The 27791-nt window shown below is 36.8% G+C and overlaps 1 protein-coding gene across 2 annotated transcripts; it reads right to left on the bottom strand.

Moving 5' to 3' along the window:
- Positions 1-33: 33 nt before the first annotated feature.
- RGS13 (regulator of G protein signaling 13) lies at positions 34-27527 on the bottom strand. Of its 2 annotated transcripts, XM_077886620.1 has the most exons (6): positions 27371-27527; positions 26006-26075; positions 20299-20367; positions 16706-16767; positions 4399-4565; positions 34-3167 (listed from the first exon to the last, which is right to left on the bottom strand). In XM_077886620.1, the coding sequence occupies exons 3-6, from the start codon at positions 20361-20363 to the stop codon at positions 2982-2984; spliced, it is 480 nt and encodes a 159-aa protein (XP_077742746.1). In that variant the 5' UTR covers positions 20364-20367; positions 26006-26075; positions 27371-27527; the 3' UTR covers positions 34-2981. The 2 variants fall into 2 exon arrangements, with proteins under 2 accessions (XP_077742746.1, XP_077742747.1); XM_077886621.1 differs by lacking the exon at positions 26006-26075.
- Positions 27528-27791: the final 264 nt, after the last annotated feature.

Raw genomic sequence — 27791 nt, 5'->3', positions numbered from 1 at the left:
CTTAACAGTATAGGAAGATGTTAATAAGCAGTCTCTTTCCATTTGTGACTTCTAGTTTCCCTAATATCTTTGTTCTCTCAACCTATTTCCCTGTGCCATCCTATAGGCCCACATTCTATTTTCCTAAGTTTTACTTTCTGCTAGGCAACAGGTAAAGTGTCAGCACTAGTGTTTCATTCTTCACTTACAGCTTGAATTTCAACCCCATTTTTCACCTTTTATGACCAGTGATGGGAATTTCAGGTCCTAGATATGGGAGAAGATATTTTTGGGCAGTGGTATCTTATGATTTTCTTCAAATCACACCCAATTATGTATTTGGAGAAAGCTTTACATATCTCTTTTCTGTAATCGTTCTTCCCAAATTGGTAAAAAGTCTTTTGCAGTTGATGAAACTATGGTGTGACTGATGAATTATAAATAGGAAAGTGTTCATCTCTGCCAAGATATTTGAATCTGAACTGTATAAATTTCTGTCACTATCTTCTTTGGAGAAGATAAGATTTTATTTTTATGCAGATACAATGAAGGCTTATCTCATACATCTTCAGAGTTTGAAAATGTATATCTAAAAAAAGAAAAAAATCATAAATAAATCCAGGTTCTGACATCAGAAATCTAACAATACGTTTTTGACTTATTAATCTCAAAGCACTTATGATAAAACAAATACCATGTAAAAATGTGTTGATGTGGGCATACCCTCATAGCCATTTGACAAGTATCATCAATTTTTGAATTGTTTTACTATCCTATGGAAAATGAATAAGATTTAGTATGTTTTTAGGTAAAAATGATCTGAAAGCTATTTTAACTGCTACTAACATAAAACGCATGCTGCCATGTAGAATTCTTGAAAAGATGGCAGTTTAAATTCTCTGTTTTGAAGCAAAAAATTTCAGCACTCCCTCAAACAGTGTTAAATGCAAAATAGTATTATCCATTTCCTAACGAAAACATTGATTTTTGGAGGAATTCTAAAATGAATTCAAGCTTGTTACAGAGTAAAAGAATAATGAATTTATTAGTAATGGTATGTAATAAAGCACAGGCTGTGTGTGTGGCTCAGTCCAATAAGCTGGTCCCATCCTTTTATTTGGTAGATGAGGAAAATGAGACCTACTGGTACTATAGGTACAATGACATCAGGTGAGCGAACAGGCACTCATCCAGTTGCCTTGTACTTCAGTCCAAAGCTTTTTGTTTCATGTTACCATGTGGCACCTTGTTTACCCAACATGAGTGAAGGTGCTGGGATAGCTAAACAGAGGGACTCTATTTGGGAAGTAAAATTAGTGTATAAGCAAAACTGAAAGTTCTAGACTTATCCTGTATTGGAGCACAAATATTCATCCACTGGAGGGGAGAGATAAGTAGTAAAGAATGCTGATTATTCCATTTATTCATTATATCAGTGGCTGATTTAGCACGATTTGAATAGTAAGGGCTCAAGGTTTTCTGAAACTGCTTTAACCATGTGTATTGTGACCATATATGTATAACACTTCCTAAACATATGTCTATAAATATACTCATTCGCTGTCAGAGTGATATGAAACTATCTGAAGTATGTGGAAACATTTTTTTTTTTTTTGGTTTATTATGGCTAGGGATCATCATCAACTTCAGATGTCTAAAATGTCAATCTGTATTTTATATTGATGTTTTTGTTTTTAAGAGAAAATAAAATTGGACCTCTGTGGTAATACTTTCTACTTTAACTAGAATCCACATTAATTAATGATATATTTTTTCATGAAAATATCTCAAGCATTTTCTCAGAAATAAACCCTCAAATATTTTTTTCTATGTTATAATATCCCTTTGCTGATGGAGAAGAATTACAGTTGATATTCATTTTCATGTCATACAGCATAGGTTTATAGGCATTTAAAATAGTAATGCCATTCCAGTCAAATATGAGACCTGAGAAACACTTTTCATAGTAAAACTAAAAATCTTGGACACAATTTTTCTATAGTTAAATCTTTGGCAAAGTGATATTAAATATTTTGTGCATTTTATTCTTCATCAAAAACATAGAATATTTATCCATCTGTATAGAATGTTATATGCTATGCTATATGCTAAACAAAACAATGAAATAGATATGAGTTGTTTCCTCCGGAATCTCCTAGCAAACTCTAAGAAGCTGCTATGACAGTACAGATAAAAAAACTCTTTTGCTGGAATAGTAACCTCACTTTGTCTTTGAAAAAAAGCATAGATTTGTAAGTTTTTAGTTTACATTTGGGTTTATTGATTGTTGGGACCACGATAAATTCACATTGTGAAGAAACAATACTTAAAATGTATGAACCATTTTCTACCCTTATATCAACATAAGAATAAAAAAGAATTTTATACATTCTTAATAGCTTAGAATCATCAGGAATTTTTCCTATGTAGAAGATATTTGTGATATAGAAGTTCAATTGTTAATATAATAGTAGGAATTTTTTACAGATAAAATCTATCTCAAGAACACATCTTTCATTGCTCATGATATTATACCACTGATTGTACTTCAAATACTAAGTCTCTCTACTAATTAAGGCTATTACAAGCACTCCATTTCTAGAATACACTCATGCTAGAGACAACTCGTATAGCCACACTTTTAAAAGAACTGATCTGTGCATTATTACAGCAAAATTTCATTAATAAGAAAATATCCATTAGTTGACTACTCAGTACAAGCCTTATAATATTGGTGTCATGAAGACCTTCCTTTTTCCTATATGTTAACTGAGCTACACAGGCATGCCCATAAATTGTGTTTTTCATGTTATAACTGTTCTAAGGGCCATCCCTTTGGGGATCTGTTTCTCTTTGAGAATTAGAAAAAATTAATTTATAGTTTGATTTCTTCTATTTCATTCCTATTCTATTTCTGATTGTGTCTGTATTTGTGTATTAATTAAAAAAACAAAGCCAGTTCTTTCAATACACCATCTTCAATTTAAACTTTTGAGTGGTAGTTAGGAATTGTTGTTGGGCTGGATAGTCTTCAAAAGTTTCTGGTACATTTCTGACTTTAGAAATCTGGGATAGGAATCCCTTTCCATGTGCATATACACTATCTTTTGAGCCTCTTCAAAACACGTTTGAGTGGGTTCTTGAATATTCCTGATGATAGTTTCTCTTGTTGAACTGTCAATGTTAATCTGAAAAGTGAAATTACATGTAGAACATAAGTAGGCATAATTGAAGATAGATAATGGAAAGGTTTAATTTATTTCCCCCTCTCCTTTTTCTTTCTTTTTTTTTTTTCTTTTAGTGGAAAGGGTAATTTTGTCTGGAATTTCATAGGTATCTAAAAAGATTTATGAGAAACAAATGTGGCTTTTTAAAAACCAAACATCCACCTACATATCTCAGATTAAAAAACAAAACAAAACAAAACAAAACAAAAAAAACACACAGCCCGAGACCAGGGAAATCTCAGAAACTCTTGCTTATTTAGGCAGATGCAACTGGTTTGTTAGTGGAGTCTACAAACAAGGAAGTTTATGAGATGAAGGCCTCTTTTAAGGAAAAGGGAAGTTAGTGCTATTTTTAAAGTTTATCTTTCTTAGTAGTCATGAATGCTGATTTCACTGAATATGCCCTGAAATGGGAAGAGAGTGAAGAGAAGTGGAGAAATAAAGGAGAGAAGTGGTTATTTCAATAAACCAAGTATTTTCCAGATAAGAGTTTTGAGGAAAAAGTTAATAATGTAGGACTGTCCTGCATGATAGGAGTCTCATATATCATCATCTACCCTTATCCCCTTGACAAGAATTTTCATTACTTATTCTGTCTCCACCAGGAGGGGTCCCAGTGTGTCATGTACTCATGACTCTTTATTTTCTTTAGGCAGTTGTAAGTAATTGGCAGTAATATCAGTATGAATGTTTGCTGTATTTGCTGGTTAGGAAATGAGGTGAGCAGTAAGTTTAGTGAGATGTCACAGACTTTTCCAACACCACTGGTACTGTCAACTTGCCCATGTATGGTATCTGCAGTTCCTTCTAGCAAAATCAGTTCTTCTTACAAGGACTTCTTCTTTTTTTATTTTTTTTAAAGAAATTTTTCAAGGAATTAAGATTATTTATTTATTTATTTATTTATTTATTTATTGGACTTAAGATAATTTAATGAGAAGAGGCTCTAGAGCTGGACAGGCCTAACTTTGAATCCTAACTCTCTGCCTTGACTGCTATGTGACACTGAAAAAGCTAATCAACTCCTCAGATTCTCAGGTTTCTTATCTGTAAAATAAGTCAACAAGATTGACTTTGTAGCATAGTAGGAGATCCTGGATATGGGGTGCTGGCGCATATGTGTGCTTCACAGATATTGGAGCCCTCCCCGGGATGTACTCATTTCCATTAGCCATCACTGTCACATAGTTACCTCTCTAGGGGACTGTGGCTGGATGTAAGTCTTATAAAGCTTTTTTGCCCTAGAAATTCTGCTCCACCGTGAGGCAATTTTCTTATAGGTTTCACATGCCATCCAGAATTTAATATTCTCGTCACTGTGCTCCATTTTTAAGTATGCAGCATAGACTACTGGACCATCTAAAAGTAATGGAGAAATCAGCTTATTTTTGTGGGTCAATATCATTACAAAATCTGAACAATATTTAATACAGGTTAAAGCCAAAGTCTGAATCAAAGGTTCCAAATTATTTAACAAGTGAATGTTATATAATGAAACACACACCCACACACACACACACACACACACACACACACACTTAGATCTATACGTCTGAAACATGTTTGACAATGCCAGTCAGTGATGTGGTCATCCCTTCATTTCTTTCTTTTGAATCATTCAGAGAAAAATGTCCACTGATGCCTTTGGGTCTAGGGTAGGAGAGGTCCAAAGGACCCCAAAACAGGACTTAAGTTGTATCAGTGGACAGAGCTCTGACCATGAAACTGACTTGAAAAATCTAAGGCCTCAACCTTAAACTGGAAGGTCAGAACAAGGTTTAGAATCTCAACAGGCAGGTCAAGGAAAAGAAAGAGAAAGAAAAATATCCAAGTCATATAGAAGTAGTACACTGATCAGGTTGTACAGCCTGGAGTGTTTCCTCAATATCCAATCAGAGCAGGAGAACATGAATGGAATACAAATTTAACTTCATATTCACGCTTTATATTCAAATTAAAAATGAAGGACCAGGCAAAGAATGAAATTCAGATGGGGTGTTGGAAATTATCTCAAAATTGAGAACAGGACAATGAGCATGTGCAGCATGACATCAAATGACACTTGATGCTAACAGATGGTCATCCTTAATTTTGGTCTTAAGCTGCATTTTTGGGGTGGGTAGATGAGATATACATATGGAAGGAGCTTTTCTGATTGAGTCACTATTTTTAGAGGAGGGTTAAGCAAGGTCTCACAAATCCAACATATTACTGTGAATCTTTAGGACCAAATATTCTTAGTATCGAAGATAAACAGCCATAGAACTTCATTTGGTGACTAGGAAGTCTCTTGGCATATCTGAGAAATGAAATTGCTAAATGATGAAACAATGTAACTTTTAATTGATAGTAATAGCAAGGTGTGTGTAGGCACATTGAATATGCGACCAAGCATAGGATCACCATCATAAGAAATAATGGTTATCGGATGGAATAGAAATGTAAAATCAAATTTTTCTAGATCTTCACCTAAGAGATTAGATTGAGTTTTCTAGCACTAGAAAGCTTTGACTCCTTGGCTCTGTCAGCAGTAATATGAAAATAAAGATAACAATTAAGATATTTTTATTCAAGAGAAAAACTCAAATAGAGGTAAATTCCCTCTAAGGAGGATTAGGGCTATGGTGAACTGGCAATTTGCAAGAAACGTGCCATCCTAGGAATACACAAAATGAGAGCATGTCTCATTATTACCAGTAAGTGTAGCTAGCCTTCATGATATTGGGTGAGAAATATTTGAAAGGAACATCACTTGAGTTGAGAGGACCAATGAGTTGGGGATAAAGCATGTATAAAAATATAACATAGAAAATGATATGAATTAGATATTTCTACCCAATGGGGGAATATATTCGACCTTGCATTTCAAGGAAGAAGTTTATTTTCACACCTAAGTAACTTTAAGTTGTACCTTGCCTCATCACAGGCATAGAAAGCTGAGGCCAGAGACAATGTCCATAGCAATTGGAGTTCCTATTAAAGAAGTAGCTGAATGGAGAGGCAAAACAAAAAACAAAAAACAAAAAACAAAAAAAACAAATTAAAACAAAAAGCCATTTCTGGCTTAAAGAGTAAAGCTGAAAGTCAATAATTTGCAGTGTGTGTTGAAAAAAATAGAGTTCTGCTTAAGAAAATAAAAAAGAAAAAGCAATTTGATATACTTTGTACTCAATAGAATTTTGACTGATGCTTCATTAAGAACAGAAAATAAGAGTCCTAAAATAAAGAAATGAGCTATGGAACAGGGAAAAATGAGATACCAGATAAAATCTGTAGATCCTGGAGTGAGAGTCAGTCATCAGGCTACTCTCAGATGGCTTTAGCAGATGGGTGGGTGGGTGGTAAGAGGATGACTTGGAAACCAATATTAGATTTTATGTTATAGTATTCTGCATTTGTGTTTATATTTATGTTTAGCTTAATTGTATAGTAAAATATTTAGAGATTTTCATTTCAGAACCTTCCTGCATCTGTATCAACTTTCTCTAGCTCCTCTCCTGACTGAGTGGAGGAAGGATCTTTTAGGGCTGGCCCCAAATAATCCTCCATATACTCAAGTCCTTTGCTCATGAAGCCATCCATGCATTGCAGTCTATATTTTATATAGATATTAGATAAGGTAGATTGTAGTATTAATATTAGTTACTTCCTACTTTCTTATAGGATTATACTTTCATGTTCCATTTATATCAGCCTTGCCATTGGATTTGTTTTAGCCAATGAAATACATGCAAAGTGCCATGTACAGGTGCAAGCAGAAGGTTTTAGGTAGGTTTCAGCAGGTGGTCTGCTGTTGCACTTCCAACCTGTCATGTGAAGGTCACATTCTAGAAAAGAACTGCTCCTTTTGTCCGAAGGTCAAAATGAAGATACGGAATAGAGCTGGAGCTGAAACCAGTCATTGTGTGACATGAACAAGAAATGAACATTTCTTGTGTAATAGTGGGAATTTAATGTGGCATTTTCCTGCAGCATAACCAGAGCTGGACCTGAAAGCTGACCTGGGCCACTTGAACTTCTTTGATATTTCAGGTAAGATTCTGGTGCATAGAACAAATAGACTCACATGGCTGGTATATTTTCCAGAATTTTCGTAAGTTAGTCAAGTAAGCAGCTGAAAACGCATTTGTATAAAAGTGTTCCAGGAATCTGAGTAGCTATTAAAGTTGAAACTGAATTGCTCAGTTGAGAATTTCTAATGACTCAGACAGCTAGTGAATTTAAAGGTGGAAAAGCCTTTTCCAAATCAGGCAATGTAGCCCAAAGTAGCCCATTTTGAAGTTGTAAATGATACTTCTTCCTGAGTGTTACACTCCAGAGACCATGATTCTGCTTGAGCAGAGTGAATAAGGACAAACAACAGAATTGCTCATTAAATTGAGAAGATGGAAAAAATAGGTTTATGTCATATATAGTGCATGTTTTTTTCTTAAGAATGAGAGTGATGCTTTTGGGACTCTCTAGGATGTTCTCTTTAAGTGAGTCACTGAAAATTACTATTTCTATGACATACAAGGTGACACGTGTCAGTGTCTTGATGCAGAAGGGAAATGTGACATTCCTCTTGGCTGAGTCAGAACAGTGGCCCATCTGTTCCAGGACTGTTTTCTGCGAGGGAAAAAAGCTTACACCGTAGATTAAATCTGAACGCTTCGCTATGTTGCAGTTTTTCATTAGAAATGTGCCTAAAACAATTTCAAATTTATTTCATTTTCAATCTCTACCACTTGGGATAACAAATTCCATAACAGTACTAGACTCTACGTGAAGTCTTAAAGTAGATCTGCTTTACTGGGATTCTCTAGTTTGGCTTCTATGATATTAATCACTTAAGATTTTTCTCTTAACTTCTCTTTGCTGTGTTATTTTAAAAATAACAAAGTACTAGGAGTTGTTTTCAAATACAGAAAACTTCTAATAAAGATAATAATGATTGTTGACAATTGGATATATTTCCCTTTATTCTTTCAATCCTTTGTTAATGTTTGACTTTCTACCTAACTAATATTCATTCATCTACGCAAACACAGATACGCATACAAACTCCTGGCATCATACTTGAAAGCAATTTTGTGTCACTCTTTCCCTATTGCAGGACTACTCAATATTTTATTTAGCTATCCTCCCATTATTCAATATTTATATCATTTCCCATTTTTGTGTTATAAATTATCCAACATTGAAAATTCGGTGTATAAATCTTTGTATCTGTAATTATTTCTCTAGAATTAACTTAAAGGAATGGAATTCCTAGATTGACAGATGCGATGTTTTTGGAGATTCTTGACACCTGTTGTAAAATTGCTTTCAGAAATATTTCCTTATTTTTCATTACTAACAGCATTGTCAAAGTGTCTGCTCACTCCATCTTTTCCAATCTGATGGGGTAAAACCAGTGACTTGTAATTGTTTAATTTAAAAATTTTAAAGCATGAATGCCTAAGCATTTTTTTTTTTTCTTACCGACCTTATCTTTTCTTTCTGTGAATTGCAATCATTTGCAATGTCTTTTGCATTGTTAGTGTTTTCTGGATTTTTTTCAGATCTCTTCATAACAGAAAGACACTGTTACATTTATTGCATTATCTTCTGTTCTCTTCTTACAAATTATTTTTGTTTATAATTTTTGAGAAATATCTGTAAACCATCTCTAATCTGACCTGTTCAGTTCATCTATCTGACCTGCTTTCAATCTTTTTTGCACTTTTATCAGAGAAGAACTTCTAAGTAAAAAATCTGGCCACAACCCATATTTGTAACCTTTCAATCTTTTCCCATTATTGTCCTAAATAAGAAAAGCCAGAGCTTGGCAGTGGCTACAGGGCCCATGAGGATATGGTGCTCCCTACCTCTCTTCCCTTGTCACTTCTGGAAACATTCTTTGTCTGAGCTGTGCTCCTGGCCAGGCTGTGTGCTACCCCCATGCTGTTGTATATGCAGTTCCTTCTGTGAGGTGGGCTTTGTTACTCGGATCTAAGACTCAGGCCAAGTATCTCAATTCCTGGAAAAATTTCTCTGGGCCCCCTACCCCCAACACACACTAAATGTGTTTCCTGTCAGTTGACAAATAGCACCTGGTTCACCTTATTTTAATTACAGTTCCACCTCACCCTACATCACAGTCTGTTGTATCCATCGCTTTACTTTGATTACTCTCCCACCCATGGGCTCACACTTTGTGAATCAGGACCACAGTTCCACCTTCATATGGAAGGTTCCATTTCACCAGAGCCTACAGTAAGTGCTGACTCAACCAATGTTTGTCAATCAAGGCTTTCAGATTCCTCATGCTTCTGTGTTTGAAAGGGATTCTCCAGAAGTTTTGAGAAGTGAAGAAGCAGGCCCTGATTATTTAGCACCCAGGGAGCACCAAAGACCAGAGATTTTCCCTGGCATGTTGTTACTTTTTTTTTTTTTTTTTTTTTGACAATGAGACAACATGTACTAATTGAACAGTGATGTGAATAAGAGGCCAGGTTTTGCTGTTGTGCTTTTCTCCCTGCAAGGTGAACAAGTGCATGAGGAGTTGGAGAAGACGGTCCTGGGTGGAAGGGCTATGGGCGGTGGTGTAGGGAACAGGAGGGCTGCTGAAGGGAACCACAGCACCAGCAGCTGGTTAGCAGAGGGTAGAATGAGTGATAGGAAGCTGTCAATCCACAGCGAGCAGCACGGAATCTCTCACGGCTGAAGGGAGCGGAGGCAACGGCTCTGCCTCTGGCATCAGGCTGCATGTGATGGAACAACAGCATCCATTAGTAACTTCTAATGTCTGGTTTGTGTCAGGATGCGGATGCTCCAGCCAGCGTAAATTGGAGCAGTCTTCATTGCCTTCAGCAGTGTGACAGTCCTATAGTATCCAACCTGGCATTTCCAAGGCTGTGTGCAGGTAATTGTGAGAACTGAGAAAGGCAGGAAAATAGACAATATGTTGAAGGATGATTTTGACCAAAATCAATGTTGATGCAAACTCTGTGATTCAGAACACCTGCCTACCTAGAATGTCTGCTCTGGAGCAAACTGAAGAGGCCACAGAAAAATAGGTACCTGGCCTTTCTCACATGAAATCGCCCCAGCACATCTGAAGCGGGCATGCAACACTGCCCAGTCACCTACCACCCTTCCATAACGTCCTGGTTCTTTAACTCTCCAGAAACTATTTCATATCTTCTCCTTCCCCCATCTCTCCTCAGCTCTCTGCTGATGACCTTGTCTCAGACTTCACTGAGAACCCTGATTTGATCCGGGAGAGATTCCCTTGTCTTCTCGCCACCGCCACCGAATCAACCATCCCACCTCCACTGGTACCTGTCCTTTCTAATTTGCCTCCTGAAAGGAAAACAATGTCCAAGCAGTTCTTTTTTGGCTTCTGTTTTGTTATGCTTTCTCCACGGCTTTTCTTTTTTTTTTCTCCATGGCTTTTCATTTCTCTGTCACTCTTAAAATTATCCCCTCTCTCTTCTATGTCATCACTTTCTTCTAATGTTTGTCATCATCTCTAGGGAAGCTGCTGTATTTCCCAAATAAAATAAAAAATGGCTATTGACTCTATTCACAGTACTGACCTCATGTCTCCTTCTAGTCTCTTCTGTTTTCTCTGCTGACCTTCGCCCCAAAACTTACGTAAATAATTGCCTACATTCTCTGCCTTGCTTCCTCTTGTCCTATCCATCCCCATACCCCTGGAACTACTCCGGTCAAGGCACCACTGACTTCCATATTGTCATAGCAAAAGTCACTGTTCTTTCCTCATCTTACCTGCCTTCTCCGCAGTCTTTGACACAGTTCACAGCTCCCTTCCTGAAACATGCTCTTCTTTGCCTTTAATGATGATGCATTATTTTGGTCATCCTTAACTCACCTGATGCTCTTTTTCCATCTCCTTTGCTGATTCCTCCTCTTCTCTGGATTTGGAAATATTAGCATATGCACCTAAGCTCCATCTCTGGATCTCTCCTCTCCTCTCTCTGAACTCTCCCTCTAAGTGATCTCATAGCCTGACGGCTTTGATTAGTCTTTATGCTATATTCTCCTGGCTTTGTCTTCCTTGCTGATTTCTAGTGTTTTCATGGTTTATTGCAATAGCCTTCCAACTGGTCTCTCTGCTTCTTTTTTTCAGAAGAAAACTGGAGGCTACTTTTTTTTTTTTTTTGAAAGCGGAGCAGAAGCAGAATGATAGGGAGAGAGAGAATCTTAACCCAGTGTGGAGCCCAACGCCGGGCTGGATTTGACCACCCCAAGATCATGACCTGAGTGGAAACCAAAGAGTCCCAGGCTTAAATGACCGTCCAGGTGCCCCCTAGAGGGTACTTTTAAAAGCACATCTACTGTTAATCTGTAGTCTAAAATTGCTCATGTGGCCAATAAGGCTCTTTACTCCTGTCATGCTGAACTTCTTTGGTTATTTGAAAACACTATCCTCACTCATATCTCAGAGCCTTTTGAACACAGCTTTCCTCTGCTTGGGCCACTCTGCTCCCAGATCCCAGACTGGCTGGCTGCTTCTCATCAATCAGCTCTCAGGTCAAATTTTACCCCTTCTGATGGTTGCTCTCCAATCACCCAGTTGATCTGCCCTCTTATACCTGCCTTTCTTTGCCATATTACCTGGTTTTATTTTCTTCAAAGCACTTACCACTTTCTGGAATTAATATATTCGTCAATGTATTTGCTTGTTTGGCTATCTCCTCCCTCTAGAGGGAGCAGATGAGTTGAGCACAAGTGACCTTGTGGATCTGTGTCACCTCTGTCCCGGGGCTGGGAAGGTATACCAGACACATGCAGGGACTGAATGAATCATCCAGGCAAGTTAGTTGGAGTTTAATTTCTTTCTATTTATATTAAGCATACTTTACTCAAATATCAGTGAGAGACGTCTATCCTCATCTTTTGAGATTTAGGGCATACATATACTTACATATATATTTTTTTCTGGCATCATTTGCTGTCATTTTAATTAAAATTAAAAATAAAACTGATTAGTTAAAATTTTGATTTGATTATTTTTCACGCAATCTTTCCATTTTGTAGAGATGTAAAGTTTGTCAAACCTGAGAGGGTATAAGGCAATAGTTGGTTCCCTTGTCATTTCAAATGCATGTCTAGTTCTACTCAATTTAGTCATCAGAACTATAGATTTCTACTAGGTTTTTCATCTTGGTGATGCTTAACATTTTGATGGTATTTCGAAGTGCAGTGTTGTATTCTGGGCCAGCAACATTTAAGGAAATATTTTTGGTAATTCTCAGATATTTTTATGAGTTATTAACTAATAATTCTGACAATTTTTTTTCTGATCCATTAAAAGACTTATTACTGCATTTATGCCCATTTGCAAATAATGTAACTCTTTCCTAAACAGTTGGGTATTTCGAAACTTGGAGGACTTTCTATCATCTGCAGATTTGCAAATTTTGCAGGGCACTTTCTGCTTAATTCATTATGGAGATTTCTTAATGAGACCAATTTTTACACTAAATCCTGAGGGATCCTACAGAGTATATCTCTTCTTCAAAGAAGCATTTATTTCTGCTGGACTTCTAAAACAGTTGACTATCTTTAAAATACTGCCAGTCAGACTTCCTTACCATTTTACACTAGTCTGAATCAAGTTCCAGCTGAGATTTGCCTCTTGTAAGCTTTCCCAGGAGACCTGCCATCTCTCTCCAACTATCTTCGCCCCTTAGCATGTACATACTAGGTTTTTAGTAGGTCATCTGCTATTTCCAGTCTCCCTTCTTTGTAGTTCACAAACTGCTTATGGTACACCTATATTTTATTTATCTTTAATTGTGGATACCTTCAAGAAAGCACTTCCTCTGTCCCTGTGTCATACATAGCTGGAACTCAATAGATACTTCACTGCTCAGGGATCACACTTCACAGTGTACGCTAAAACTCAAAGCAGTTTGTTCCTAGCAGTTCTTGGAGCAATCTGTGCAGCCCTCAGATTCTCAATATTTACATAGGGCACTTCATAACCACACAGTTTCCTCCAGTCACAAGCCACACTTTGCTGATATATTTTGGGTGCTGATCTTGTATAAGGCTGTCCTAACTAGACCTCACAAGTAATTTTATGTCAAAGAAATATGTGTCTGTGTTTTTCTTTCTATATCTAGAGCTTCCTTCTGCCTGTCGAATTTAACAATAGGCTCTTCATGGGAAAAGCCCAGATAGCTTCATAAAACCATCTTTATCTGGAAGCCAAAAACCAAACCAAACCAAACCAAACCTTGCTAGTCAGCCCTTAAGACAGCCTTGGTGGAAATGTTGTCAAAGTCTATTTTTAAAAAGTGTTGTGTTTGCCTTGCCTTTGAAATTCCATCAATCACCATTCTCCACTTCACCCCAATGTGCTATCAATAGCAGGCTTCCCTGTTCTCTTCTGGGAGATTTTTCAGGTTTTGAAAAATGTTATGTTATTTCATGTGGTACATGGACACATGGAATTTTTTTTCAAGCACATTGGCTGCTATCCAAGTGTTTAAGATTTAGTGAATTGATATTGAGCACACAGACTGTTTTTGAAAAATTAACTTGTCAATAATGTATCATTAAAAAGCATCTAGATTACTAGCATTCTTAGTTTCTAGCAAAGGTCTTAATTTTGCTGGGATTCTGTTCTTAAACTGATGATTTTCTTGGATCCCTTCTTCCCATGAGGAAGTTGAATTTAACTGTATTGTGATAGCTAGCACTTAATGACTATTCAGCAAACATCTCTTAAACCAATTCCTGTTCATCCATTGAGACCACGCTTAATACATTTCCTTCCTAAATGGGTTTTTAAACTACATGTTCTTAGAAACAGTCTTTTAATCTATGTAGAAAGAGACATCTACATATCTTAGCTAGAGAATGCATTTTACTAGTATCCTTGGTTAGCGTAAATACACTGTATTCTCTGGCACATTTAATGCTTTTTTTGTTTGTTTGTTTGGATGGTCCAGAGAATGAATTGTTTTCATCACCTGTTTTCATTATGTGATTATTAAATTTTTACATGAATTTCACAGTAACTAAATTTCTCAAGAGATTCTTACGCTGCTTTTTCGATGTTTATGAAGAGCGGTATGCTCTCTTCCTGTCCTCATCTTTTCTGTAAACTTTGCTTATTCTCATGACACTAGATCTCTAAATAGCTAATTCTAGCTAAGCTCTAACTTGAGATCATTACCAAACAAATTAACTTTATTCACTTTGTTTATGAGGCCTTCAGGACCGGCACAGAAAGTTTTACATAATATGGCTTGGTATTTTGATCTTTTCTTACCAATATTTGTCTTGTATATATTCACTGAACATTTATTGCATGCCCATTAGATACAAAGCACATTCTGAGTCCCTGGGTCGGGAGATGAAAAGTGAACGCACAACGATCTGTGTTCTCAGGGAATTTAAGATCTACTGAGAAACCGCCTGTGGAAAAAACCCAGCACACTAAATAACTGTACTTAGAAGCAGAATAAATAATGATACTAACAGAAGAGAGAGCACAAGTATTTCCAAGAGGTTTCAGGGAAAAGGTGAAAGCTAAATTTTACTAGCCACGATGGGCAGATAACAGAGTAGACAGAGGACTTTGTGCAGAAGCCTGGAGCAGGTGCGTCACAGGTATAGCAAATGGATCAAGGGTCACCCCAGCGGAAGGGTGCGTCATGTGAAGGCGTGGAGCTGCAGTAAATCATGGAAAATGCATTCGAGCTTTGGTACAGTCTTGAAGGCCAAGTTAGAGATTTTGAACTTTTTGGTAAGCGGCAAAGAAAAAGGAATGATATTCAGAGACATGCACTTTGTTATTAATTAAAATAACTACCAATTATTGTGTGCCTAATTTGCATTTATGGCTAACCTGAACAGTAATGCTGAAAAGATGGGTGGTATTCCCATGCTACAGATGGAGAATTTGAAACTTCCAGAGGGAGATTAACCTGCAATGTTGCAAAACATGGATTGCAGAGCATTGGGACTGAAATTAAAATTATTTAGCAGAGGATTAGTCAATCCAGCTGACTGAACATATGCTTTTGTCTCTTCTTCTCATTCCAGTGTCCTAAAATTGACCCAAAAATATTTTTAAAAATTCACAATCACTCTGGTAAACTGGATCACAAACTATGAGGAATGCTTGAGAATAAAATCCAGGGGAGATTCACAAGAAAACCATAGCCTCAGATGCTTACTGGAAAGACTTTTATGATCAATGGGAATTCAGGTAGTGACCCAAGTCTGGAGGTGTGGATCCCAGGACTAAGAAGGGCCATGAAGTAACTCCCAGAATAGCTGATGAAGGTTTTCCTATAGGAGAAGCCAGGGGTCCACATCTCTGGCCATTACCCTCTGAGTTAGACAGACACAGCTGTCTCCATACCAGGAGGGGCCCTTGGGTCAGAGAGCAGGAAGTGTCCCAGAAGCCTGGCCACCTCTAGAAGTAACAAGAAGTACTCTATCCAGTTACCACTGGCACATTCCATCAATCAAACCATCAATCAAGTAGCACAGCTAACTCCCTTTCCATAGTCAATAGGTGTAAACAGAGGAAATGTTAACAGAAAGTCTAATAGGGAATCTCAAATAAAAAGAAGTCAAGGGGGCCTCCTAACTCTGGGAAACGAACAAGGGGTAGTGAAAGGGGAGGTGGGCAGGGGGATGGGGTGACTGGGTGACGGGCACTGAAGGGGGCACTTGACAGGATGAGCACTGGGTGTTATACTATATGTTGGCAAATCGAACTTCAATAAAAAAAAAATCTATAGGCAAAAATTAAGAAACATTTGGTGGGAGCAAACTCCATTAAAAAAAATACGAAATTCAGCAAACAAGAGTTTTCTTTGAGTACCTACTACATTTTTTGTGTGTGTATCTGTCTTCTGGTGTTTATCAACTTCCCAGTTTTCTAACCAAACACAACTGACTGTTCCCATGAATGCACATACTTCTCCATGTTGCTTGCATTGAGCCTATGACTCTATCTTCTTAATACGCATTTTTGTTAACTTTCATTTATTACCATGTGAATGTCAATACTTATATACAACTATATGCAGTCTTCTATAACATTCCACTTAAATCAGACACTGATAAAGTTGAAAAATAACTCTGCGGAGTTTTAGAACATTAAGACTCAAATTTATTCTTACTTTTGAAAGCACTAAGAGCAGCAAATTGTTGAGTTTTCTAAAATGCTAACTTTAGAAGGCCATGCTAAGGCGGTATATTTCTGTATGTGTTACGATTTAAGCATATTTTCCAAGGGATTTTACACATATACTTGTGAAAACTAAATATTCGCAGTGACTAATCTTGTTTTAATTAACACCAAAGATAATAATAGTGGTTGACATGACAAACTATTTTCAGGTTTTCTTTTTTTAACAGGGGGGCAGTTGCCATTTAGAAGGCTGTGAGAAGAGAGCACGCATTCATCATCTAGTGCCACCTTTTCCTGTTAGGAGTAAAACTGACTAGTTATTCAAAGATGAAGTATACATAATACTCACATTTTGTAGCCATCAGCTTTTCAAAAGACTGGCCCCACTGTAGTACTTCCTCCAAAGTAATGCTTTGAAAAGAAACAAAAGGTGCTTATTGCACCAAAATATTCTCAAGGTTTTACTCAGCTACATAGAAATCTATGATCTTGAAAATAATGCCAAAATGTTGTACTCTATTTGTGTGATTTTTTTAAGAAAAGATTTTATTTATTTATTCATGAGAGACACCGAGACATAGGCAGAGGGAGAAGTAGGTTCCTCGCAGGGAATCTGATGTGGAACTTGATCCCTGAACCCTGGGATCACGCCCTGAGTTGAGTGAGGGCAGACACTCAACCCCTGAGCCACTCAGGGGTCCCTATTTGTGTGGTTTTGGATGGAAACTTATCTTTCTGTGATCTTCTACATTTTATTTTTACTTTCTAAATGGTTAAAAATTTAAAAAATCATGTCAGTAGTATAAACTTGATAATATGATGAAATAAATTTTTAAAAGATAAATATCCATAGTCCTGTAATTTCCCTATTCCCAAATTACTACTGTTAATATTTTGTTATGTATGTTTGTGTGTTTTTAACCAAGAAGTATCCATACTCTGCAAGTTTGTTTGTGTGCGTACACACTTTGTGTGTATACACATATATATGTATATATTCACTTCTAATAAGCTTTTTATATGTCATCACAATTGTCTTAAAGTCCACTTATAGTGTCATGACAATTATAAATTTGATGGTCATTGATAGTCACTGTGGAGTATTCTACAAGGGGCCATTCTTTTTTTTTAAGGATTTAGTTATTTGAGGGAGAGGAAGAAAGAGAGGGAGAGTCCTCGAGAGCTAGTGGGGTACAGAAGGAGAGAATCTTCAGACTTCCCTCTAAGCACAGAGCACGTGGGGCTGGATCTCATGACCCTGAGATCGTGACCTGAGCCTAAATCGAGAGTGGGATGCTTAATCAACTGAGTCATCCAGGTGCCTTTACAAGAGGGCATTGTTTAGTTTACATAATTATTCTCAATGAGAATTTTGATTATTTCTCAGTTTTCAACATAAAAATTTGTGATTAAGGATTGCTAATTGCTTATGGGATTCGTAGAAGTAGAATTAAAGCGGGTCAAGAAATGTACGTTTTTAAGATTCTTGGTTCAAATGGTCAAACCGCATTTGGGTTTGCATTGTGTGCTGCTAACACCAAATGTGTTTGCCCATTTAACTATTAACATCCTAGAGTTCATCCACAAACTCTATTTGTATGCATTCACATAATAAAGTTAGTAACTCCATATCTACTATATGTAGATATTTTCTCTATTAGTTGCTATAATTTTTTTTTACATGCTGAGGGTTTGAATGTCTGTTACTGTGAATAATATGTGAACAAATGGTATAAAAAAAACGTTTACAATTTCAAAAATATCTGTGAAAGATACTGCTTTTGAGGCTTCATTTCTGTTCAGTTTTCAGGGCTTTGTGAGGTGAATTGGCAAGTGACCATGTATTCTTACATATAAATCATTTTACTTTCTCGCCTTTAAAATACTCCGTGTGTTTATTGACATTCAGTTTGTGATTGTTTCAGTTTATGTTTGGTTCACTCTTAATTTTCCTGTTTTCCATAATGTCAAATAATCAGATAGCTAGACAAGCTAGCATTGTCCATGGGCTACACCTGGTATGGAGGTAGCTCCATAATTGGTGTTGAGGGAAAGCCATCAGCATTAGGAGGTACTTCATACAATGAAGGAAGATTAGTTAAAGAGGTTAAAAAATAACCCAGAACATGGAAACATATCAGGAGTCTTTAAAAGGTCAAATATCTTTTGTTTTCTACAAATTCAGATGGCCCTTGCCAGTTTTAGGTAGACTATGTGCATCAGTCCTGAGGCTTAACAGTATACTGCTGTTAGGGTTGCTTGCAAAAAACATTTCCATGAAATGGTATCTGACTCACTGTTCTTTTCTCTTATTAGAACTTTAAAAACAGTAACCTAAAGTAACCTTTTCCATCCAGTGAATTGGTGAGTCCTAGGCAAGGTATGTGGCATGCCTCTCTGGTTCCCCTGTTCCCACTATATAGGAAAAAATAAAATCTACTACATGAGCAAAGATGCTATCATTGTCTTGGCTTAGCTTAAAATAAAGCATTGGTACTTTGTTGGTGAGATAATTCTTCTCTTTCTAAAATTCATGAGATTTATGAAGATAGATCATGATTGGGGTCATTACGGTCGGAGTTAAAGTTGTGAAATGAAATTTCGTTTTGGTTTAACCCCATTTTGCTTGTAACTTTTTTCTGAGTATCTCAAGTTCATCTTGTCCCATGGCTAGTCAGGTGCCCATATGAGAGTAGTTCTAAACGTCTCTGTCTCCTCACCCACCCAGATTTCCTAATAAAAGCAGTGGATACCAGACAGGGGAGCATTCTGAGACCCTCATGTCATTGTGGAAATAAGAATGTAGGGTGCTCAGAGTCTGATAGTCCTGAGTTTGAATTCCAGTGCTGCATTTAATAGCTTTTGGTTTTACCTAAAATCTTTGAGCCCTAGTTGTATTATACATAAAATGGGAATAAGACCTATCTCTCAAAATTATCATCTTGAAAATTAGAGAAGGTCATGAATGTAAAGCACCTATGAAATGGCCAGATTGCCATGACTGTGAATTCTTTTTTCCCTTGGCTTCCCCTTTCCCTGATGGTGGGTCTGCAAGGCAAGTAGAAAGAAACGCAAGCCCCAGTGGTGATTCTCCTTGGGAGTCATCAGCAGAAGAGATGGAAGCTATTCCCAAATTATTCTGTTTCATCTCCCTTCCTGCACACACCCGTTCAGTACAGCAGCTTCCCCTGTTTAAAATGGTGAACTTAGGGTCTTACACTCTCTTCCACCACCATTGCAGCCACCTCCCCACCTCGCACAAATGCTTGTAAGTATTTTTGGACATTTTGGTACTGCTGGCATCCAGCTCTGACCAGAGAAAGGGAGATGTGGCCAGAATTGAACACTACGACACGGACCTGGTTAGTCCAGGTCTGGTTAAGCCAACAAACAGCAATCCCCGGTGTGGGAATCCTTGAGGTGGAAAAACCAATCAAATGGTATATTACCCTTCTCAGGCATTACGCTTTCCATCTTAGCAGTCACGGTTCCCAGCCAAATGGCTACGTTTTTAGTTTGACAAAATATCCAAGAGACTCAGGAGCTTGGTAAGCATTTAGTGACCCTATCAATCTCCCTTCTTCCAACTAGACATGAGGTTTCTGGCACTTTGTAGACAGAGGGTTTGACACGAAAATATTTTGGATAAGGAATCTCATTTTAGCATAAAAATATAAAACTTCAAAAAAATTTAACAGTAGTTATTCAGAATAGACCATGTACGAGCATTATACTTGTTTAATTCTCAAGTGTAAACCATAAATAATGAAAATGAAACCTTAGCATAATACATGATTGCTCTTCTGGTGGAATTACTCATGTGTAAATGCAAATTTTACTCTCTGAACAAAATATATTAAATTAACAGTTGAATAAATGTACACCTATTTATTATGTGATAAATATGCATGAGAATGGCTGTAGAATTTAAATGCTACTTACTTTGAAGGAAGCCTCTTAGATTCATCTCTGCACATCTTGCAAATCCAACAATTTTGCCTGCTCATTTTTCTAAAGCAATACAGAATAATCTTAGTATAATTTAATCATTTAAAATAATTATGTGCTAGAGCAATGTCTCAGGAACACACAAAATTATAAGTCATGAAAAAATAAGCTTGGGTTTTGAAATTAATGGAATATTATCACTCATGGGGGTGGGGGAGGAGAGAGAAAAATAAAATAACTCATCTTGTAAAGATTTTCTGGAAATATAAGTACTTAGAGTTATGACTTTAGAACCCATCTGGGCCACTTATTCATGGCATTTAAGTGGTATTTAAAAAAATACAACTTACTGAGAAAGACCTTCCTCTTTAAGGCCTACTGACAATGAATTCAACTCCTGAGTCTTCTCTTTTTTGGGTAATTCTTAGTTTTAGAAAGATCTCTCAATATATCGAACAAGAATTTACTTCTTTGTAATTAGTCACAATGGCCTAAGTAGCTAAATAAAGAATAAGATTCCGTAAAGGTGAGCTCTGAGAAGGGTGTTGTTTACCTGGTTTTCTCCACTCTTGGCAGTATAACCGTGGCTTAAAATTCAGGTACAGTTTACTCAGCCCAGGCCTTATATAACAATATACATTACAGAGGTTTTAATCTCAGAATTTTGAGAAAACGACTCAAAAATTTATTAATAATTAAATCTTCAATTTATAATGAGAGCTGGAAATATTTTGCTAAACATATATGCACACTTACACATAATAAACTAAGGATAACTGAGTTTTTATATCAGTCCTTATTGATTCAATCAAAACATCTGTTGAACATTTGTTATGTGTCAAGTTCTGGCTGCCAGTTCTATGTAGATCCTGTCTTTTTCCTCTTCCTGTCCTCATTAGCAAGCAGTTAAAATCCATGTGATGGGGACTTTGAGACAGGAAGTCCAGTGGCCCATAAGTACACACAGGAGGAGAACCTAGCCAGACTTGGGGGTGGCTAAAGATGTCATCCCAGTACAGTAATAGCTGAGTTGGAACCTATAGGGCATGCAGGAATGTGCTGAGCGAAGGGGATGAAGGGCAGCTTGGGCAATGGGTCATGTCCTAATTGAGGAAATGAAAGGAATGTAGTCATCACAAGAATCTAGAATATGGCAGGGAGAAAACTGAGAGAATAGGCTAGAAAGTTAAGACAGGACCAGTAATCATGTTAAAAAAATGCTTATGGCAGCAAGAAAGCGATGAGAGATGAAGTTGGAAGATAGCAAAAGCTGAACATGTTAGGCCATACACATCATCAATTTCATAGTTAGGAGTTGGAAAATCATCGAGGGTTTTAAAATAATGGAATAGACATGCTAACATTTGAGTTTGGTTTTGTGAGTAGAATTGATTGTAATGGTGCAAGGATGGATTTCAGAAGAGTAGTTAGGAGACAGCCTCCAGGATACCTCCAGGAGTGCAGGTGAGGGTGTTACAGGTTTAGATTAGGAAGGTGGCAGGAGAGATGGAGGGAATGGGACAGATTGCAGATGTGGGGGAGAGCTTGATGTACTGGATATGGAAGGTGGGAGAAAGGAAGGAAACGAGTTCGGATGAAAGATTTGACCTCAAGATAAAGGTGGCAGTTTTTATAAAACACATAGGAGAAACCAAAAGAAAAGATAAGATGGTCCAGGAAGAGGATATGAACTGAGAAAAGCAGATGGCCCAAGACAGATGACTCAGAGACACACTGAAAAAGTGGAGCCTGCAGGAGGACAATCAGAGTGATGTGGTATCACAGAAGCCAAGGAATGAGTTCTCCAAGAGCAAAGACTAGTCAATTGAGTGTTAAGAGCCAGGAAGAGATGGGGGCACCTGGGTGGCTCAGTGGTTGAGCATCTGCCTTTGGCTCAGGGCATGGTCCCGGAGTACTGGGATCGAGTCCCGCATTGGGCTCCCTGCATGGAGCTTGCTTCTCCCTCTGCCTCTCTTGCTGTGTCCCTCATGAATAAATAAATAAAATCTTAAAAACAAAACAAAACAAAACCCAAAAATGCTGGGAAGAGATGAAGGGAAAAAAGGATGGGGGAGGCAGTGGGGGGAGGCACTTGAGTGGGTCAGTAGGCTAAGCTTCCTACTTTTGATTTCAGTTTAGGTCATGATCTCAGGGTCATGAGATTGAGCCCTGTGCTGGGCAATGAAGCCTGCTTAAGGTTCTCTCTCTCTCTCTCTCTCTCTCTCTCCTTCTCCCTTTGCCCCTCTCCCTACCCTCATGCCCGCTCCATGCACATGCACGCACTCTCCCTCTCAAAAGAAAGAGAGAGAGAGAGAGAGAGAGAGAGAGAGAGAGAGAGAACAAAGGACTGAAAAATATCTGTCATATTTGCTAACAAGAAGGCCATTCAAGAACAGTGAGAGGGGTTTTGGTGGAACAGGTTGGGCAGAAGCAAGAGGGAAGGAAACAAGAGGAAATGGAGACCTGGACAAACGTAGGACTACCTGCACTTTCTCTACTTTTCCCTCCCTTCATCCCTGCCTTCTTCCCTTCTGATGAAAGCCATGAACCAAACAGTGTAACAGAGAGACAGGACTATGCTCTCTGGCCATTCTGACCTGCACATCTCTAAGTGTATGGTTCATAAAGTCTACAGTGTGAGTGTCCTTGGGAGGATGTTACAGAAATAGGAGAAAGGAGGAAAATCGATAGATTCTCAGGTTTTGAAAAAAAAAATTTTTTTAAAGGAACTAGAATTCAAATTATGGGGGATAGAATGTTGGAGAAGTGTAAATAGAGGAAGAAATGGATGTTTCCTTGTGACTGGAATGGGTGTAGATCTAAGTACATTTGCAGGTTTGGGTATAAGAATTTATGGGTGTTGTGGTCTGATGGACTTCATTTTCTGTATGAGTCTTTACTGTAAGGAGGAACAAAGGACAGAGTAGCTAAGTATATCTATCTACAGGAAAAAAAACAAAAAAAAAAAACAAAGTTAGGACACTTGTGATTACGAATATAGATTCAAACTAATTTAAGCAAAAAAGAGAGTTGATTATAAGAATAGCTATGTGAGCAGTTAGAATCTGGATGGTTTTACATGTTGGATTCTATTCTGTTGTAGTAATAATAATTCACTGTGGTCTTTAAATAATAGTGTGATGAAAATCATATATTTTGTTAGAAAGATAAATTACCAAAGATGATTAACACTGAAATAATTGAAGCTAAGAAACCTCTTATGTTGACTGGCTCTTCATAACTGATCTTGTGCATAATTAGACCCTGAATTAAAATATAAGATTCTTTATGCCTATAATCGCTTCTAAGATGCAGTTACCCAATGGCTCCCTTCTCTTCTAAGTAGGAGGCTGGTAAAGAAGTCCCTTTCATCATGTGTCAGTTTAGTCATCCCTGTCTTCCACTGTAGCTTGACTTTTTCCCTCCCTACTATATTTAACACTATTTTTTTCATATCTCATTACCTACTCTCTTAATGTATTAGAGCTTCCATGTCATATTGACATATTGACAAGGTATCATAAATATTTTTAAAGAACTCTGATGGAATTCTTTGGCAAAGGCAGGACAGTCTTAGTATGCAACACCCACTGAGGTCAGAAGCATGACAAAGGTAAAGTAATTTCCAGATGCACTAGCATCTAGGGGGTTCCCGTAGCTCTTGACAGGTGACCGAGTATATTATAATCATTCTAGGCTCTGAAGCCAAACAAACAGGGCCGTGAGTACAGGGTCTTATTAGCTGCGTGACCTTGGGCATAGTCAATAAACTCTTAGATTCTTAATTACCTTGTCTCTCAAATGGAATTGTAAGGATTAGAAAAATGCTTGTATGTAAAACCTTTCTGTCCTAGTTATAATCTGATCTTCCTTCAGCTTCTTGCACTCTGTCACTCAGGAAATATTTCCTAAACTCTTTTGTATGCACAGGAAACACACATTCTGTCAGACTGCATTCCTTCCTCTTTTTAAATTTCAACTCAGACTTCAGAAGCCTTCCAATTAACCTTATCCATTCTTCGGTGTGTTCTCATGCTCTCCTGCAAATCTTCCTTCTTTTCATTTGTACCATGTGTTCCTACATTTCTATTGTTCACACATTATATTAATAGCTGAGTTGCCAACTTTAGAAGTAGCTGGATCTCCTATAGCAAGTCAGACACTTGGATGTGTGTATCATTTTGAAGGGACAAGCTGCCAGGAAGGATTTGTTTGACCAGAAGAGCTCTGAGAGGACAGCCCAGCCAGAGCTACTCCTTAGAGTATGCAGGCTCTCTCCTCCATGGACACATCTGGTCTGGAGGAGAGAAGGGGCTTAGATCTACCCACAATGCCCTTGCCAAGCTGTGAGCCTCCAAGTGGGGCTTCATCCATGTGGTGGAAAGGTTATCTTTTAGAATTCCAGCAAAGGCTCTGTATAGACCAATAGCAGCCCTGTGTCCAGCTACATGACTGATTTTGAGGGAGGTTCTCTAGCCCGAGTGGCTCTTTAGTTGAGCGACATTGGAAAAAGAGGGTAATATAAATATAAATGTATGAAAATAATGTTATTTATATTTCTGACTTCTCTAATCCTAGTAAATAATAAATTCCCTGAGGTGTTATGTTCCAATGCTATTTGATAATCATGTGTAAGTTGTTGTTTACTATTCTAAGTCAAATATTTACAAATTGATTAAGTTGTAGAATGCCAATAGATTGTGATGACATAAAATATGAAATAAAGTATTTAGTGATAGAATTATGTAAAAGATGTATTATGCAGAAACCAGATCACAAAGCAGTCTTGTTTCACAAAGTTTTTTGGTTTTCTAGTCCATCAAAGAAAAGGAACTTGTTGGGGGGGCTGTCCCAGTGCTGGAGTTCTGCTCCATGTCCCTGCGCACTGGCTGGAGCCCTAATACCCATCTTCTAATATTTTAGAAACCGAGTGTCCACTGCACCTCTCTTCTCTGTTTACTCCAGGATTCGTTATCACCATATACCACCTCTTTGTTAAAATACCACAGAACACTCTCCATGTCCTCATAATGCCTCCTTCTACATTGAAACCAAGAGATAAATTCACAAATATTTAACTTAGCTCCTAATAAACCAGATTGGCCCCTTGAGCTTATGACTTCTGGGCAAAACACTTCTGAAAATTATAGTTAAGGCTTAAACATGAAGAAAAAAAGGAAATTAAACAAGGAGACAAAACCCAACAAAATCTTTTAAACTAATTTTGGAATATGAAAAGTAGATGAAAGAGTAGAAATTAAAATTCTTATGCCTATAAAATGAAAAGAGAAAAGATAGCCTTTGGAAATTTGTCTGGCAAAATGGAGAAAATAAACTTAAGTCTGAGGACAAAGAGTTTCCAAAAATAACTAGTGGTTTGAAAAGAAATATCTGCAATCTTTCATTCAACAGAATATATCATTAAGTAATAGATCTGCATCAAAATACCAAAATTTAGAGTGGCAGAATGAATTATTTTCACATTTATAATTGAGAAGTTTTAAGAAATGTTTTTGGTAATTCCAAGAAAAGTAAATTAACAAATTTACTTGGAATTAGATCATGTGTGGTCATTTACTGGCAAAAATAAAAATTAGCCCAAAATATTCCACAGAATTAAAATTCTGTTTTGGCAAAAGAGTTCTCTGGGGAAGAATGATATAGATTTGATATAGAATTGATTTAAATTGGAGAAACTCACCAAGTTTCAAATCAATAGTAATCATTTTTTTCTCATGTTAGTGGTATGATTATGGAAAAATTCCATTGACCTAAAAAGAAAATAATAACAAAACCAAAAATATTACTGTGTACTTCCCAGAGAATGCATATTTGGCAAAATATGTCTATAAATACTTTGTCTTATATATTAAGTAAATAATTTTTTCACTTTGTAAGTGCTGGATTATAGTTATCCTTATTTTTAGTTTAACTTCCTATCTAAATTTTATTAATTTCATGGGTTGATATTGTAAAAATTCCTGTTTCTTATTTGTATTTTCCATTGGTTTTTCTTTAAATATTTTTTATTTTATGTTAGCATTATGCATTAATTTGCCTACCTTTTAAATTTTCTCCATATCCTCTTGGTAAAACTAGAATGCACCTTTATACTCTAAGCCTAGAGTATTTAGAACAGTTAGGTCTCCAAAATGATTTTGCTTCCAATGTTTTCTTGATTATTTTAAAGAAACCATAATTTCATCTATACAATCTAATTTTTAGAGTGATTATAAATGCTTTAGTGATGAATTGAGTTAGATACATATTGTGCCAGAATAGATCCACATTTTCTCTAGCATTTAAATGAAATCTTTCTCAAAGCAATGTGAAAATAAATGGATTTTCTTAAATTTCATCTTTCCACATATTTAAACGTTTTTATTTTCTGACAAGAGTTGATAAATTCATTCTGTTCAATATAACATCTGCATTTAAATGTATTTATTATATAGAATGGCACATAAAATTTAGAAAGACCTAGAGCAATTTACGTTTTAGTGAGGTTTTGTTTGCCAAAACACGTAAAATTCTTACCTTTTAAAAAGCAAGTAATTTGTGTGTAGTTGTGTTTAGGCATAACATTAAGAAATGAAGAAATTCTGTAAAATCAAAATTCACATTGCTTCATGTAAGCCTTGCAACAATCCATACCCGGAATCAGTACAGCTAATTAAATGATGGAACTAATTATTTGAAAATGCATGATTTTTGAAGCAAACAATTCTGAGACATCTGATTTTATAATATATTCTTATCTAAACATATACATCCATTTTCATACACACACACACAAAAAAACACATAAAATGAAAGGCCATACTCTAAATCTGTAATATTTCTTTTGCTGCACAATTTAGAAGTTTCATTTATGCATGTATGACTGTAAATATTTTTTAAGTATAGAGAGGCCAGGCCAGGCAAACATGTGTTTAGTAGTTTGTTTTCCTTAGAAGAAATCTAACACTTCTAGCAGCCCCACTCTTAAAGTAAACATCCACTAGTCATTTATATCAAGTCAACATCATTGTTATTCATCCACTCTTCTATGGAATCTCATACTTACAAATATATTCTGTAGAACGGTCCAGCATGCTAAATTTTAGTTTCTATCTGTATGATCCTTTTGAAATCAGGTTCTGAAACTCCATTAGACACCCAGTATTTTATTTTTCCTGGCATAAAAGAACTTTACTGTCCCTATAATCACCATTGATGGCACCCTGCCCTCTCTATGAATGTTCTGTTTTTACACACGTATCTATGCAAAGAGAGGTTTTGTTGAATATGTAAAGTAGTGCTGTGAGACTCCAACACATTGCTGATATAGAGGTTTTATCTAACACTATCAGCCCATCTAAAGTGATCAGATGATTGGAAGCAGTAGCTCCATGAAATTTTCAATGTAATATTAAATTTTTTTCCCCAAATAATCAATTTTCCTGGTTCTAGAAAATTTTTTCTAGTTTAGCTTAAAGTAAAAACTG

The sequence above is a fragment of the Canis aureus genome, chromosome 38 (genome assembly GCF_053574225.1).
Source record: "Canis aureus isolate CA01 chromosome 38, VMU_Caureus_v.1.0, whole genome shotgun sequence".
NCBI classification, from domain to species: domain Eukaryota; kingdom Metazoa; phylum Chordata; class Mammalia; order Carnivora; family Canidae; genus Canis; species Canis aureus.
Note: the sequence above shows the minus strand (reverse complement) of the source record. Positions and strands in the feature narration are given on the sequence as shown.